The following is a 13673-nucleotide window of genomic DNA, read 5'->3' as shown; positions in this document are numbered from 1 at the left end:
CTACCAATCTCTCCACTGACCTCCATTCAGTGTCCTCCACCCCTCTCTACCAATCCCTCCACTGGTCTCCATTCAGTGTCCTCCACCCCTCTCTACCAATCCCTCCACTGACCTCCATTCAGTGTCCTCCACCCCTCTCTACCAATCCCTCCACTGACCTCCATTCAGTGTCCTCCACCCCCCTCTACCAATCCCTCCACTGACCTCCATTCAGTGTCCTCCACCCCTCTCCACCAGTCCCACCACTGACCTCCATTCAGTGTCCTCCACCCCTCTCTACCAATCCCTCCACTGACCTCCATTCAGTGTCCTCAACCCCCCTCTACCAATTCCTCCACTGACCTCCATTCAGTGTCCTCCACCCCTCTCTACCAATCCCTCCACTGGTCTCCATTCAGTGTCCTCCACCCCTCTCTACCAATCCGTCCACTGACCTCCATTCAGTGTCCTCCACCCCTCTCCACCAGTCCCACCACTGACCTCCATTCAGTGTCCTCCACCCCTCTCTACCAATCCCTCCACTGACCTCCATTCAGTGTCCTCCACCCCTCTCTACCAATCCCTCCACTGACCTCCATTCAGTGTCCTCCACCCCTCTCTACCAATCCCTCCACTGACCTCCATTCAGTGTCCTCCACCCCCCTCTACCAATCCCTCCACTGACCTCCATTCAGTGTCCTCCACCCCCCTCTACCAATCCCTCCACTGACCTCCATTCAGTGTCCTCCACCCCTCTCTACCAATCCCTCCACTGGTGTCTCCATTCAGTGTCCTCCACCCCTCTCTACCAATCCCACCACTGACCTCCATTCAGTGTCCTCCACCCCTCTCTACCAATCCCTCCACTGACCTCCATTCAGTGTCCTCCACCCCTCTCTACCAATCCCTCCACTGACCTCCATTCAGTGTCCTCCACCCCTCTCTACCAATCCCTCCACTGACCTCCATTCAGTGTCCTCCACCCCTCTCTACCAATCCCTCCACTGACCTCCATTCAGTGTCCTCTACTCCTCTCTACCAATCCCTCCACTGACCTCCATGCAGTGTCCTCCACCCCTCTCTACCAATCCCTCCACTGGCCTCCATTCAGTGTCCTCCACCCCTCTCTACCAATCCCTCCACTGACCTCCATTCAGTGTCCTCCACCCCTCTCTACCAATCCCTCCACTGACCTCCATTCAGTGTCCTCCACCCCTCTCTACCAATCCCTCCACTGACCTCCATTCAGTGTCCTCCACCCCTCTCCACCAATCCCTCCACTGATCTCCATTCAGTGTCCTCCACCCCTCTCTACCAATCCCTCCACTGACCTCCATTCAGTGTCCTCCACCCCTCTCTACCAATCCCTCCACTGACCTCCATTCAGTGTCCTCCACCCCTCTCTACCAATCCCTCCACTGGTCTCCATTCAGTGTCCTCCACCCCTCTCTACCAATCCCTCCACTGACCTCCATTCAGTGTCCTCCACCCCTCTCTACCAATCCCTCCACTGGTCTCCATTCAGTGTCCTCCACCCCTCTCTACCAATCCCTCCACTGACCTCCATTCATAGTTCTCCACCCCTCTCTACCAATCCCTCCACTGACCTCCATTCAGTGTCCTCCACCCCCCTCTACCAATCCCTCCACTGACCTCCATTCATAGTCCTCCACCCCTCTCTACCAATCCCTCCACTGACCTCCATTCAATGTCCTCCACCCCTCTCTACCAATCCCTCCACTGACCTCCATTCAGTGTCCTCCACCCCCCTCTACCAATCCCTCCACTGACCTCCATTCATAGTCCTCCACCCCTCTCTACCAATCCCTCCACTGACCTCCATTCATAGTCCTCCACCCCTCTCTACCAATCCCTCCACTGACCTCCATTCAGTGTCCTCCACCCCTCTCTACCAATCCCTCCACTGACCTCCATTCAGTGTCCTCCACCCCCCTCTACCAATCCCTCCACTGGTCTCCATTCAGTGTCCTCCACCCCTCTCCACCAATCCCTCCACTGACCTCCATTCAGTGTCCTCCACCCCTCTCTACCAATCCCTCCACTGGTCTCCATTCAGTGTCCTCCACCCCTCTCCACCAATCCCTCCACTGACCTCCATTCAGTGTCCTCCACCCCTCTCTACCAATCCCTCCACTGATATCCATTCAGTGTCCTCCACCCCTCTCTACCAATCCCTCCACTGACCTCCATTCAGTGTCCTCCACCCCTCTCTACCAATCCCTCCACTGGTCTCCATTCAGTGTCCTCCACCCCTCTCCACCAATCCCTCCACTGACCTCCATTCAGTGTCCTCCACCCCTCTCTACCAATCCCTCCACTGATATCCATTCAGTGTCCTCCACCCCTCTCTACCAATCCCTCCACTGACCTCCATTCAGTGTCCTCCACCCCCCTCTACCAATCCCTCCACTGACCTCCATTCATAGTCCTCCACCCCTCTCTACCAATCCCTCCACTGATCTCCATTCATAGTCCTCCACCCCTCTCTACCAATCCCTCCACTGACCTCCATTCAGTGTCCTCCACCCCTCTCTACCAATCCCTCCACTGACCTCCATTCAGTGTCCTCCACCCCTCTCTACCAATCCCTCCACTGACCTCCATTCAGTGTCCTCCACCCCTCTCTACCAATCCCACCACTGACCTCCATTCACTGTCCTCCACCCCTCTCTACCAATCCCTCCACTGGCCTCCATTCAGTGTCCTCCACCCCTCTCTGCTAATCCCTCCACTGGTCTCCATTCAGTGTCCTCCACCCCTCTCTGCCAATCCCTCCACTGACCTCCATTCAGTGTCCTCCACCCCTCTCTACCAATCCCTCCACTGACCTCCATTCAGTGTCCTCCACCCCTCTCTACCAATCCCTCCACTGACCTCCATTCATAGTCCTCCACCCCTCTCTACCAATCCCTCCACTGACCTCCATTCAGTGTCCTCCACCCCTCTCTACCAATCCCTCCACTGGTCTCCATTCAGTGTCCTCCACCCCTCTCTACCAATCCCTCCACTGACCTCCATTCAGTGTCCTCCACCCCTCTCTACCAATCCCTCCACTGGTCTCCATTCAGTGTCCTCCACCCCTCTCTACCAATCCCTCCACTGACCTCCATTCATAGTTCTCCACCCCTCTCTACCAATCCCTCCACTGACCTCCATTCAGTGTCCTCCACCCCCCTCTACCAATCCCTCCACTGACCTCCATTCATAGTCCTCCACCCCTCTCTACCAATCCCTCCACTGACCTCCATTCAATGTCCTCCACCCCTCTCTACCAATCCCTCCACTGACCTCCATTCAGTGTCCTCCACCCCCCTCTACCAATCCCTCCACTGACCTCCATTCATAGTCCTCCACCCCTCTCTACCAATCCCTCCACTGACCTCCATTCATAGTCCTCCACCCCTCTCTACCAATCCCTCCACTGACCTCCATTCAGTGTCCTCCACCCCCCTCTACCAATCCCTCCACTGACCTCCATTCAGTGTCCTCCACCCCTCTCTACCAATCCCTCCACTGGTCTCCATTCAGTGTCCTCCACTCCTCTCTACCAATCCCTCCACTGACCTCCATTCAGTGTCCTCCACCCCTCTCTACCAATCCCTCCACTGACCTCCATTCAGTGTCCTCCACCCCTCTCTACCAATCCCTCCACTGACCTCCATTCAGTGTCCTCCACCCCTCTCTACCAATCCCTCCACTGACCTCCATTCAGTGTCCTCCACCCCTCTCTACCAATCCCTCCACTGACCTCCATTCAGTGTCCTCCACCCCTCTCTACCAATCCCTTCACTGACCTCCATTCAGTGTCCTCCACCCCTCTCTACCAATCCCTCCACTGACCTCCATTCAGTGTCCTCCACCCCTCTCTACCAATCCCTCCACTGACCTCCATTCAGTGTCCTCCACCCCTCTCTACCAATCCCTTCACTGACCTCCATTCAGTGTCCTCCACCCCTCTCTACCAATCCCTTCACTGACCTCCATTCAGTGTCCTCCACCCCTCTCTACCAATCCCTCCACTGACCTCCATTCAGTGTCCTCCACCCCTCTCTACAAATCCCTCCACTGACCTCCATTCAGTGTCCTCCATCCCTCTCTACCAATCCCTCCACTGACCTCCATTCAGTGTCCTCCACCCCCCTCTACCAATCTCTCCACTGACCTCCATTCAGTGTCCTCCACCCCTCTCTACCAATCCCTCCACTGGTCTCCATTCAGTGTCCTCCACCCCTCTCTACCAATCCCTCCACTGACCTCCATTCAGTGTCCTCCACCCCTCTCTACCAATCCCTCCACTGACCTCCATTCAGTGTCCTCCACCCCCCTCTACCAATCCCTCCACTGACCTCCATTCAGTGTCCTCCACCCCTCTCCACCAGTCCCACCACTGACCTCCATTCAGTGTCCTCCACCCCTCTCTACCAATCCCTCCACTGACCTCCATTCAGTGTCCTCAACCCCCCTCTACCAATTCCTCCACTGACCTCCATTCAGTGTCCTCCACCCCTCTCTACCAATCCCTCCACTGGTCTCCATTCAGTGTCCTCCACCCCTCTCTACCAATCCGTCCACTGACCTCCATTCAGTGTCCTCCACCCCTCTCCACCAGTCCCACCACTGACCTCCATTCAGTGTCCTCCACCCCTCTCTACCAATCCCTCCACTGACCTCCATTCAGTGTCCTCCACCCCTCTCTACCAATCCCTCCACTGACCTCCATTCAGTGTCCTCCACCCCTCTCTACCAATCCCTCCACTGACCTCCATTCAGTGTCCTCCACCCCCCTCTACCAATCCCTCCACTGACCTCCATTCAGTGTCCTCCACCCCCCTCTACCAATCCCTCCACTGACCTCCATTCAGTGTCCTCCACCCCTCTCTACCAATCCCTCCACTGGTGTCTCCATTCAGTGTCCTCCACCCCTCTCTACCAATCCCACCACTGACCTCCATTCAGTGTCCTCCACCCCTCTCTACCAATCCCTCCACTGACCTCCATTCAGTGTCCTCCACCCCTCTCTACCAATCCCTCCACTGACCTCCATTCAGTGTCCTCCACCCCTCTCTACCAATCCCTCCACTGACCTCCATTCAGTGTCCTCCACCCCTCTCTACCAATCCCTCCACTGACCTCCATTCAGTGTCCTCTACTCCTCTCTACCAATCCCTCCACTGACCTCCATGCAGTGTCCTCCACCCCTCTCTACCAATCCCTCCACTGGCCTCCATTCAGTGTCCTCCACCCCTCTCTACCAATCCCTCCACTGACCTCCATTCAGTGTCCTCCACCCCTCTCTACCAATCCCTCCACTGACCTCCATTCAGTGTCCTCCACCCCTCTCTACCAATCCCTCCACTGACCTCCATTCAGTGTCCTCCACCCCTCTCTACCAATCCCTCCACTGGCCTCCATTCAGTGTCCTCCACCCCTCTCTACCAATCCCTCCACTGACCTCCATTCAGTGTCCTCCACCCCTCTCTACCAATCCCACCACTGACCTCCATTCATAGTCCTCCACCCCTCTCTACCAATCGCTCCACTGGCCTCCATTCAGTGTCCTCCACCCCTCTCTGCCAATCCCTCCACTGACCTCCATTCAGTGTCCTCCGCCCCTCTCTACCAATCCCTCCACTGGTCTCTATTCAGTGTCCTCCACCTCTCTCTACCAATCCCTCCACTGGCCTCCATTCAGTGTCCTCCACCCCTCTCTACTAATCCCTCCACTGACCTCCATTCAGTGTCCTCCACCCCTCTCTACCAATCCCTCCACTGACCTCCATTCAGTGTCCTCCACCCCTCTCTACCAATCCCTCCACTGACCTCCATTCAGTGTCCTCCACCCCTCTCTACCAATCCCTCCACTGGTCTCCATTGAGTGTCCTCCACCCCTCTCTGCCAATCCCTCCACTGGTCTCCATTCAGTGGCCTCCACCCCTCTCTACCAATCCCTCCACTGGCCTCCATTCAGTGTCCTCCACCCCTCTCTGCCAATCCCTCCACTGGTCTCCATTCATAGTCCTCCATCCCTCTCTACCAATCCCTCCACTGGCCTCCATTCAGTGTCCTCCACCCCTCTCTACCAATCCCTCCACTGACCTCCATTCAGTGTCCTCCACCCCTCTCTACCAATCCCTCCACTGGACTCCATTCAGTGTCCTCCACCCCTCTCTACCAATCCCTCCACTGACCTCCATTCAGTGTCCTCCACCCCTCTCTACCAATCCCTCCACTGACCTCCATTCAGTGTCCTCCACCCCTCTCTACCAATCCCTCCACTGGACTCCATTCAGTGTCCTCCACCCCTCTCTACCAATCCCTCCACTGACCTCCATTCAGTGTCCTCCACCCCTCTCTACCAATCCCTCCACTGACCTCCATTCAGTGTCCTCCACACCTCTCTACCAATCTCTCCACTGACCTCCATTCAGTGTCCTCCACCCCTCTCTACCAATCCCTCCACTGGTCTCCATTCAGTGTCCTCCACCCCTCTCTACCAATCCCTCCACTGACCTCCATTCAGTGTCCTCCACCCCTCTCTACCAATCCCTCCACTGACCTCCATTCAGTGTCCTCCACCCCTCTCTGCCAATCCCTCCACTGACCTCCATTCAGTGTCCTCCACCCCTCTCTGCCAATCCCTCCACTGGTCTCCATTCAGTGTCCTCCACCCCTCTCTACCAATCCCTCCACTGACCTCCATTCAGTGTCCTCCACCCCTCTCTACCAATCCCTCCACTGGCCTCCATTCAGTGTCCTCCACCCCTCTCTACCAATCCCTCCACCGGCCTCCATTCAGTGTCCTGCACCCCTCTCTACCAATCCCTCCACTGACCTCCATTCAGTGTCCTCCACCCCTCTCTACCAATCCCTCCACTGGCCTCCATTCAGTGTCCTCCACCCCTCTCTACCAATCCCTCCACTGACCTCCATTCAGTGTCCTCCACCCCCCTCTACCAATCCCTCCACTGACCTCCATTCAGTGTCCTCCACCCCTCTCTACCAATCCCTCCACTGGTCTCCATTCAGTGTCCTCCACCCCTCTCTACCAATCCCTCCACTGACCTCCATTCAGTGTCCTCCACCCCTCTCTACCAATCCCTCCACTGACCTCCATTCAGTGTCCTCCACCCCTCTCTACCAATCCCTCCACTGACTTCCATTCAGTGTCCTCCACCCCTCTCTACCAATCCCTCCACTGACCTCCATTCAGTGTCCTCCACCCCCCTCTACCAATCCCTCCACTGACCTCCATTCAGTGTCCTCCACCCCTCTCTACCAATCCCTCCACTGACCTCCATTCAGTGTCCTCCACCCCTCTCTACCAAACATCCAGCCAGGAGTATATCTCTCCATCTCATGTACCTTTGCAGCAGAGTTGGAGACTCCATGTGTGACATTCCTGATTAGGCCGCCAACATTTCCATACTTTATAAGACCGGACACTCCTTCAGACACATCATTCAGCAGGCCCATCGGATTGCCAAGGAAGTCAACGGAGCCCAGAATTTTTGCTGCTTGGCTGAGCAACTCCTATGAGACAAAATAGAGCAGTGTTAGTGGCAGATCTGTGACTCAGCAGCGCCATCCGATGCCGACATGCATGTACAACACTATGACTGCTGAATTATACAGAAGACTTCACTGGAAATAGATGACCCGGCCGGTGGTCACTGCTCCGGATAATTGTAGCTAGGTTTGTCTTAGATATACTGACCCAGCATATCCGATGTAGCTTCCCGAGTCTGCCCCAATAGGAATCATATCAAATATTAGAAACGTTCCGATATTCATCACGTTCTATACATTGTATAGAGATTGCTACACACCATCACATGATACATATTATATTCTATGGCTTTCCTCCGATATGAATATAGATTATGTTTAGGGTGATTGGAGCCGTATTGGTGAACTTGCGACAAACAATGGAGTCTGTGATACTCTTGATTTGCACTAACATACATTTTTTCAGGACAAGGTTTCGGGGTGTACCCCCTTCTTCTTCAAGGTTCAAGCAGTACTAATGTACTAAAACTGTGTGTATTAGTACTGTTTGGACCTTGAAGAAGGTTGGGGGGCACATCCCGAATGCTTCTCCTGAAAAATTGTACGTTAGTGCAAGTAAAAAAATATCATGGACAGAACTCAATCGAAACCTCACCCAATCTCCTGAGGAAGCGGAACCTGATGTCTGAAACGAGTAGAGTATGGGAAAGGTTTCACCATAAGCTAAATTATTAAGCCCCATACACATTATCAGATTTTTGTTTTCAGATTTACCAAAACCATGTAGTGCAAGGGCTGGCCTGATTGCATACACATCGAAACTCCTAAGACCTCATATTATATGGTTTTCGTAAATCTGAAGGAAAAAAAATCAGCAGAAAATCTTATAATGTGTATGGGGCTTCAGCATTTATATTGTTGGAGGTTTCATATACACCTATTCAATATTTGTAGCTATAGGGTGACCTACGCCCTCGGATGAGTTCCATACAATATGTGTTGTATAGGAATGTGTTTGTTTTAGATTGTTTTTTTTTTTCATTTCTTTTTTTTTTTTTTTTAACAGAAGGAAATTTTAGATTGTTTTAATATGTTGGTATTAATGACAATTTTGTATATTTTAATCTGGTGATTTAGGTGCCTTAAAATGGCACATCTATGTTTTGTACTGTCTACAGAGCCCCTTCTAGCTTGTTATGAGCCGGCAGCCTCCCAGGCAGTGCTAGGTGCTGCCCCCCCATTACAGGCTGGTGGTCTCCTTTATTCCTGGGTGCTGCCTGTCTCGTCCCCTCCAATTGTAGGCTGGTGGTCTCCTACATTCCTGGGTGCTGCCTGTCTCGTCCCCTCCAATTACAGGCTGGTGGTCTCCTATATTCCTGGGTGCTGCCTGTCTCGTCCCCTCCAATTACAGGCTGGTGGTCTCCTATATTCCTGGGTGCTGCCTGTCTCGTCCCCTTCAATTACAGGCTGGTGGTCTCCTAGATTCCTGGGTGCTGCCTGTCTCATCCCCTCCAATTGTAGGCTGGTGGTCTCCTACATTCCTGGGTGCTGCCTGTCTCGTCCCCTCCAATTACAGGCTGGTGGTCCCCTCCAATTGTAGGCTGGTGGTCTCCTATATTCCTGGGTGCTGCCTGTCTCCTCCCCTCCAATTACAGGCTGGTGGTCTCCTAGATTCCTGGGTGCTGCCTGTCTCGTCCCCTCCAATTGTAGGCTGGTGGTCTCCTACATTCCTGGGTGCTGCCTGTCTCCTCCCCTCCAATTACAGGCTGGTGGTCTCCTACATTCCTGGGTGCTGCCTGTCTCGTCCCCTCCAATTGTAGGCTGGTGGTCTCCTAGATTCCTGGGTGCTGCCCGTCTCGTCCCCTCCAATTACAGGCTGGTGGTCTCCTAGATTCCTGGGTGCTGCCTGTCTCGTCCCCTCCAATTGTAGGCTGGTGGTCTCCTAGATTCCTGGGTGCTGCCTGTCTCGTCCCCTCCAATTACAGGCTGGTGGTCTCCTAGATTCCTGGGTGCTGCCTGTCTCGTCCCCTCCAATTACAGGCTGATGGTCTCCTACATTCCTGGGTGCTGCCTGTCTCGTCCCCTCCAATTGTAGGCTGGTGGTCTCCTAGATTCCTGGGTGCTGCCTGTCTCGTCCCCTCCAATTACAGGCTGGTGGTCTCCTAGATTCCTGGGTGCTGCCTGTCTCATCCCCTCCAATTGTAGGCTGGTGGCCTCCTACATTCCTGGGTGCTGCCTGTCTCGTCCCCTCCAATTGTAGGCTGCTGGTCTCCTAGATTCCTGGGTGCTGCCCGTCTTGTCCCCTCCAATTGTAGGCTGGTGGTCTCCTATATTCCTGGGTGCTGCCTGTCTCCTCCCCTCCAATTACAGGCTGGTGGTCTCCTAGATTCCTGGGTGCTGCCCGTCTTGTCCCCTCCAATTGTAGGCTGGTGGTCTCCTAGATTCCTGGGTGCTGCCTGTCTCGTCCCCTCCAATTACAGGCTGGTGGTCTCCTAGATTCCTGGGTGCTGCCTGTCTCGTCCCCTCCAATTACAGGCTGGTGGTCTCCTACATTCCTGGGTGCTGCCTGTCTCGTCCCCTCCAATTGTAGGCTGGTGGTCTCCTAGATTCCTGGGTGCTGCCTGTCTCGTCCCCTCCAATTGTAGGCTGGTGGTCTCCTAGATTCCTGGGTGCTGCCTGTCTCATCCCCTCCAATTGTAGGCTGGTGGTCTCCTACATTCCTGGGTGCTGCCTGTCTCGTCCCCTCCAATTGTAGGCTGGTGGTCTCCTAGATTCCTGGGTGCTGCCTGTCTCGTCCCCTCCAATTACAGGCTGGTGGTCTCCTATATTCCTGGGTGCTGCCTGTCTCGTCCCCTTCAATTACAGGCTGGTGGTCTCCTAGATTCCTGGGTGCTGCCTGTCTCATCCCCTCCAATTGTAGGCTGGTGGTCTCCTACATTCCTGGGTGCTGCCTGTCTCGTCCCCTCCAATTACAGGCTGGTGGTCCCCTCCAATTGTAGGCTGGTGGTCTCCTATATTCCTGGGTGCTGCCTGTCTCCTCCCCTCCAATTACAGGCTGGCGGTCTCCTAGATTCCTGGGTGCTGCCTGTCTCGTCCCCTCCAATTGTAGGCTGGTGGTCTCCTACATTCCTGGGTGCTGCCTGTCTCCTCCCCTCCAATTACAGGCTGGTGGTCTCCTACATTCCTGGGTGCTGCCTGTCTCGTCCCCTCCAATTGTAGGCTGGTGGTCTCCTAGATTCCTGGGTGCTGCCCGTCTCGTCCCCTCCAATTACAGGCTGGTGGTCTCCTAGATTCCTGGGTGCTGCCTGTCTCGTCCCCTCCAATTGTAGGCTGGTGGTCTCCTAGATTCCTGGGTGCTGCCTGTCTCGTCCCCTCCAATTACAGGCTGGTGGTCTCCTAGATTCCTGGGTGCTGCCTGTCTCGTCCCCTCCAATTACAGGCTGATGGTCTCCTACATTCCTGGGTGCTGCCTGTCTCGTCCCCTCCAATTGTAGGCTGGTGGTCTCCTAGATTCCTGGGTGCTGCCTGTCTCGTCCCCTCCAATTACAGGCTGGTGGTCTCCTAGATTCCTGGGTGCTGCCTGTCTCATCCCCTCCAATTGTAGGCTGGTGGTCTCCTAGATTCCTGGGTGCTGCCTGTCTCGTCCCCTCCAATTGTAGGCTGCTGGTCTCCTAGATTCCTGGGTGCTGCCCGTCTTGTCCCCTCCAATTGTAGGCTGGTGGTCTCCTATATTCCTGGGTGCTGCCTGTCTCCTCCCCTCCAATTACAGGCTGGTGGTCTCCTAGATTCCTGGGTGCTGCCCGTCTTGTCCCCTCCAATTGTAGGCTGGTGGTCTCCTAGATTCCTGGGTGCTGCCTGTCTCGTCCCCTCCAATTACAGGCTGGTGGTCTCCTAGATTCCTGGGTGCTGCCTGTCTCGTCCCCTCCAATTACAGGCTGGTGGTCTCCTACATTCCTGGGTGCTGCCTGTCTCGTCCCCTCCAATTGTAGGCTGGTGGTCTCCTAGATTCCTGGGTGCTGCCTGTCTCGTCCCCTCCAATTGTAGGCTGGTGGTCTCCTAGATTCCTGGGTGCTGCCTGTCTCATCCCCTCCAATTGTAGGCTGGTGGTCTCCTACATTCCTGGGTGCTGCCTGTCTCGTCCCCTCCAATTGTAGGCTGGTGGTCTCCTAGATTCCTGGGTGCTGCCCGTCTTGTCCCCTCCAATTGTAGGCTGGTGGTCTCCTATATTCCTGGGTGCTGCCTGTCTCCTCCCATCCAATTACAGGCTGGTGGTCTCCTTTATTCCTGGGTGCTGCCTGTCTCGTCCCCTCCAATTGTAGGCTGGTGGTCTCCTATATTCCTGGGTGCTGCCTGTCTCGTCCCCTCCAATTACAGGCTGGTGGTCTCCTATATTCCTGGGTGCTGCCTGTCTCGTCCCCTTCAATTACAGGCTGGTGGTCTCCTAGATTCCTGGGTGCTGCCTGTCTCGTCCCCTCCAATTGTAGGCTGGTGGTCTCCTAGATTCCTGGGTGCTGCCTGTCTCATCCCCTCCAATTGTAGGCTGGTGGTCTCCTACATTCCTGGGTGCTGCCTGTCTCGTCCCCTCCAATTACAGGCTGGTGGTCCCCTCCAATTGTAGGCTGGTGGTCTCCTACATTCCTGGGTGCTGCCTGTCTCGTCCCCTCCAATTACAGGCTGGTGGTCCCCTCCAATTGTAGGCTGGTGGTCTCCTATATTCCTGGGTGCTGCCTGTCTCCTCCCATCCAATTACAGGCTGGTGGTCTCCTTTATTCCTGGGTGCTGCCTGTCTCGTCCCCTCCAATTGTAGGCTGGTGGTCTCCTATATTCCTGGGTGCTGCCTGTCTCGTCCCCTCCAATTACAGGCTGGTGGTCTCCTATATTCCTGGGTGCTGCCTGTCTCGTCCCCTTCAATTACAGGCTGGTGGTCTCCTAGATTCCTGGGTGCTGCCTGTCTCGTCCCCTCCAATTGTAGGCTGGTGGTCTCCTAGATTCCTGGGTGCTGCCTGTCTCATCCCCTCCAATTGTAGGCTGGTGGTCTCCTACATTCCTGGGTGCTGCCTGTCTCGTCCCCTCCAATTACAGGCTGGTGGTCCCCTCCAATTACAGGCTGGTGGTCTCCTATATTCCTGGGTGCTGCCTGTCTTCTCCCCTCCAATTACAGGCTGGTGGTCTCCTAGATTCCTGGGTGCTGCCTGTCTCGTCCCCTCCAATTGTAGGCTGGTGGTCTCCTACATTCCTGGGTGCTGCCTGTCTCCTCCCCTCCAATTACAGGCTGGTGGTCTCCTACATTCCTGGGTGCTGCCTGTCTCGTCCCCTCCAATTGTAGGCTGGTGGTCTCCTAGATTCCTGGGTGCTGCCCGTCTCGTCCCCTCCAATTACAGGCTGGTGGTCTCCTAGATTCCTGGGTGCTGCCTGTCTCGTCCCCTCCAATTGTAGGCTGGTGGTCTCCTAGATTCCTGGGTGCTGCCTGTCTCGTCCCCTCCAATTACAGGCTGGTGGTCTCCTAGATTCCTGGGTGCTGCCTGTCTCGTCCCCTCCAATTACAGGCTGATGGTCTCCTACATTCCTGGGTGCTGCCTGTCTCGTCCCCTCCAATTGTAGGCTGGTGGTCTCCTAGATTCCTGGGTGCTGCCTGTCTCGTCCCCTCCAATTACAGGCTGGTGGTCTCCTAGATTCCTGGGTGCTGCCTGTCTCATCCCCTCCAATTGTAGGCTGGTGGTCTCCTACATTCCTGGGTGCTGCCTGTCTCGTCCCCTCCAATTGTAGGCTGGTGGTCTCCTAGATTCCTGGGTGCTGCCCGTCTTGTCCCCTCCAATTGTAGGCTGGTGGTCTCCTAGATTCCTGGGTGCTGCCTGTCTCGTCCCCTCCAATTACAGGCTGGTGGTCTCCTAGATTCCTGGGTGCTGCCTGTCTCCTCCCCTCCAATTACAGGCTGGTGGTCTCCTAGATTCCTGGGTGCTGCCCGTCTTGTCCCCTCCAATTGTAGGCTGGTGGTCTCCTAGATTCCTGGGTGCTGCCTGTCTCGTCCCCTCCAATTACAGGCTGGTGGTCTCCTAGATTCCTGGGTGCTGCCTGTCTCGTCCCCTCCAATTACAGGCTGGTGGTCTCCTACATTCCTGGGTGCTGCCTGTCTCGTCCCCTCCAATTGTAGGCTGGTGGTCTCCTAG

The 13673-nt window shown here is 55.3% G+C and overlaps 1 protein-coding gene across 1 annotated transcript in view; it reads right to left on the bottom strand.

Annotated features, from left to right (window-relative positions):
- The window catches only part of VPS13D (vacuolar protein sorting 13 homolog D), a gene marked incomplete in the record, with an annotated part of 334001 nt that overhangs the window by 97294 nt on the left and 223034 nt on the right, over positions 1-13673 (bottom strand). Inside the window, 1 exon segment of the mRNA XM_077455954.1 lies at positions 7363-7530. Coding sequence (XP_077312080.1) covers positions 7363-7530 — 168 coding nt within the window.

This window comes from Lithobates pipiens, unplaced genomic scaffold (genome assembly GCF_037356315.1).
Source record: "Lithobates pipiens isolate NorthernLeopardFrog02 unplaced genomic scaffold, aLitPip1_a1.2 Scaffold_27, whole genome shotgun sequence".
In the NCBI taxonomy this organism is placed as follows: domain Eukaryota; kingdom Metazoa; phylum Chordata; class Amphibia; order Anura; family Ranidae; genus Lithobates; species Lithobates pipiens.
This window is presented reverse-complemented; position numbering and strand designations above follow the sequence as displayed.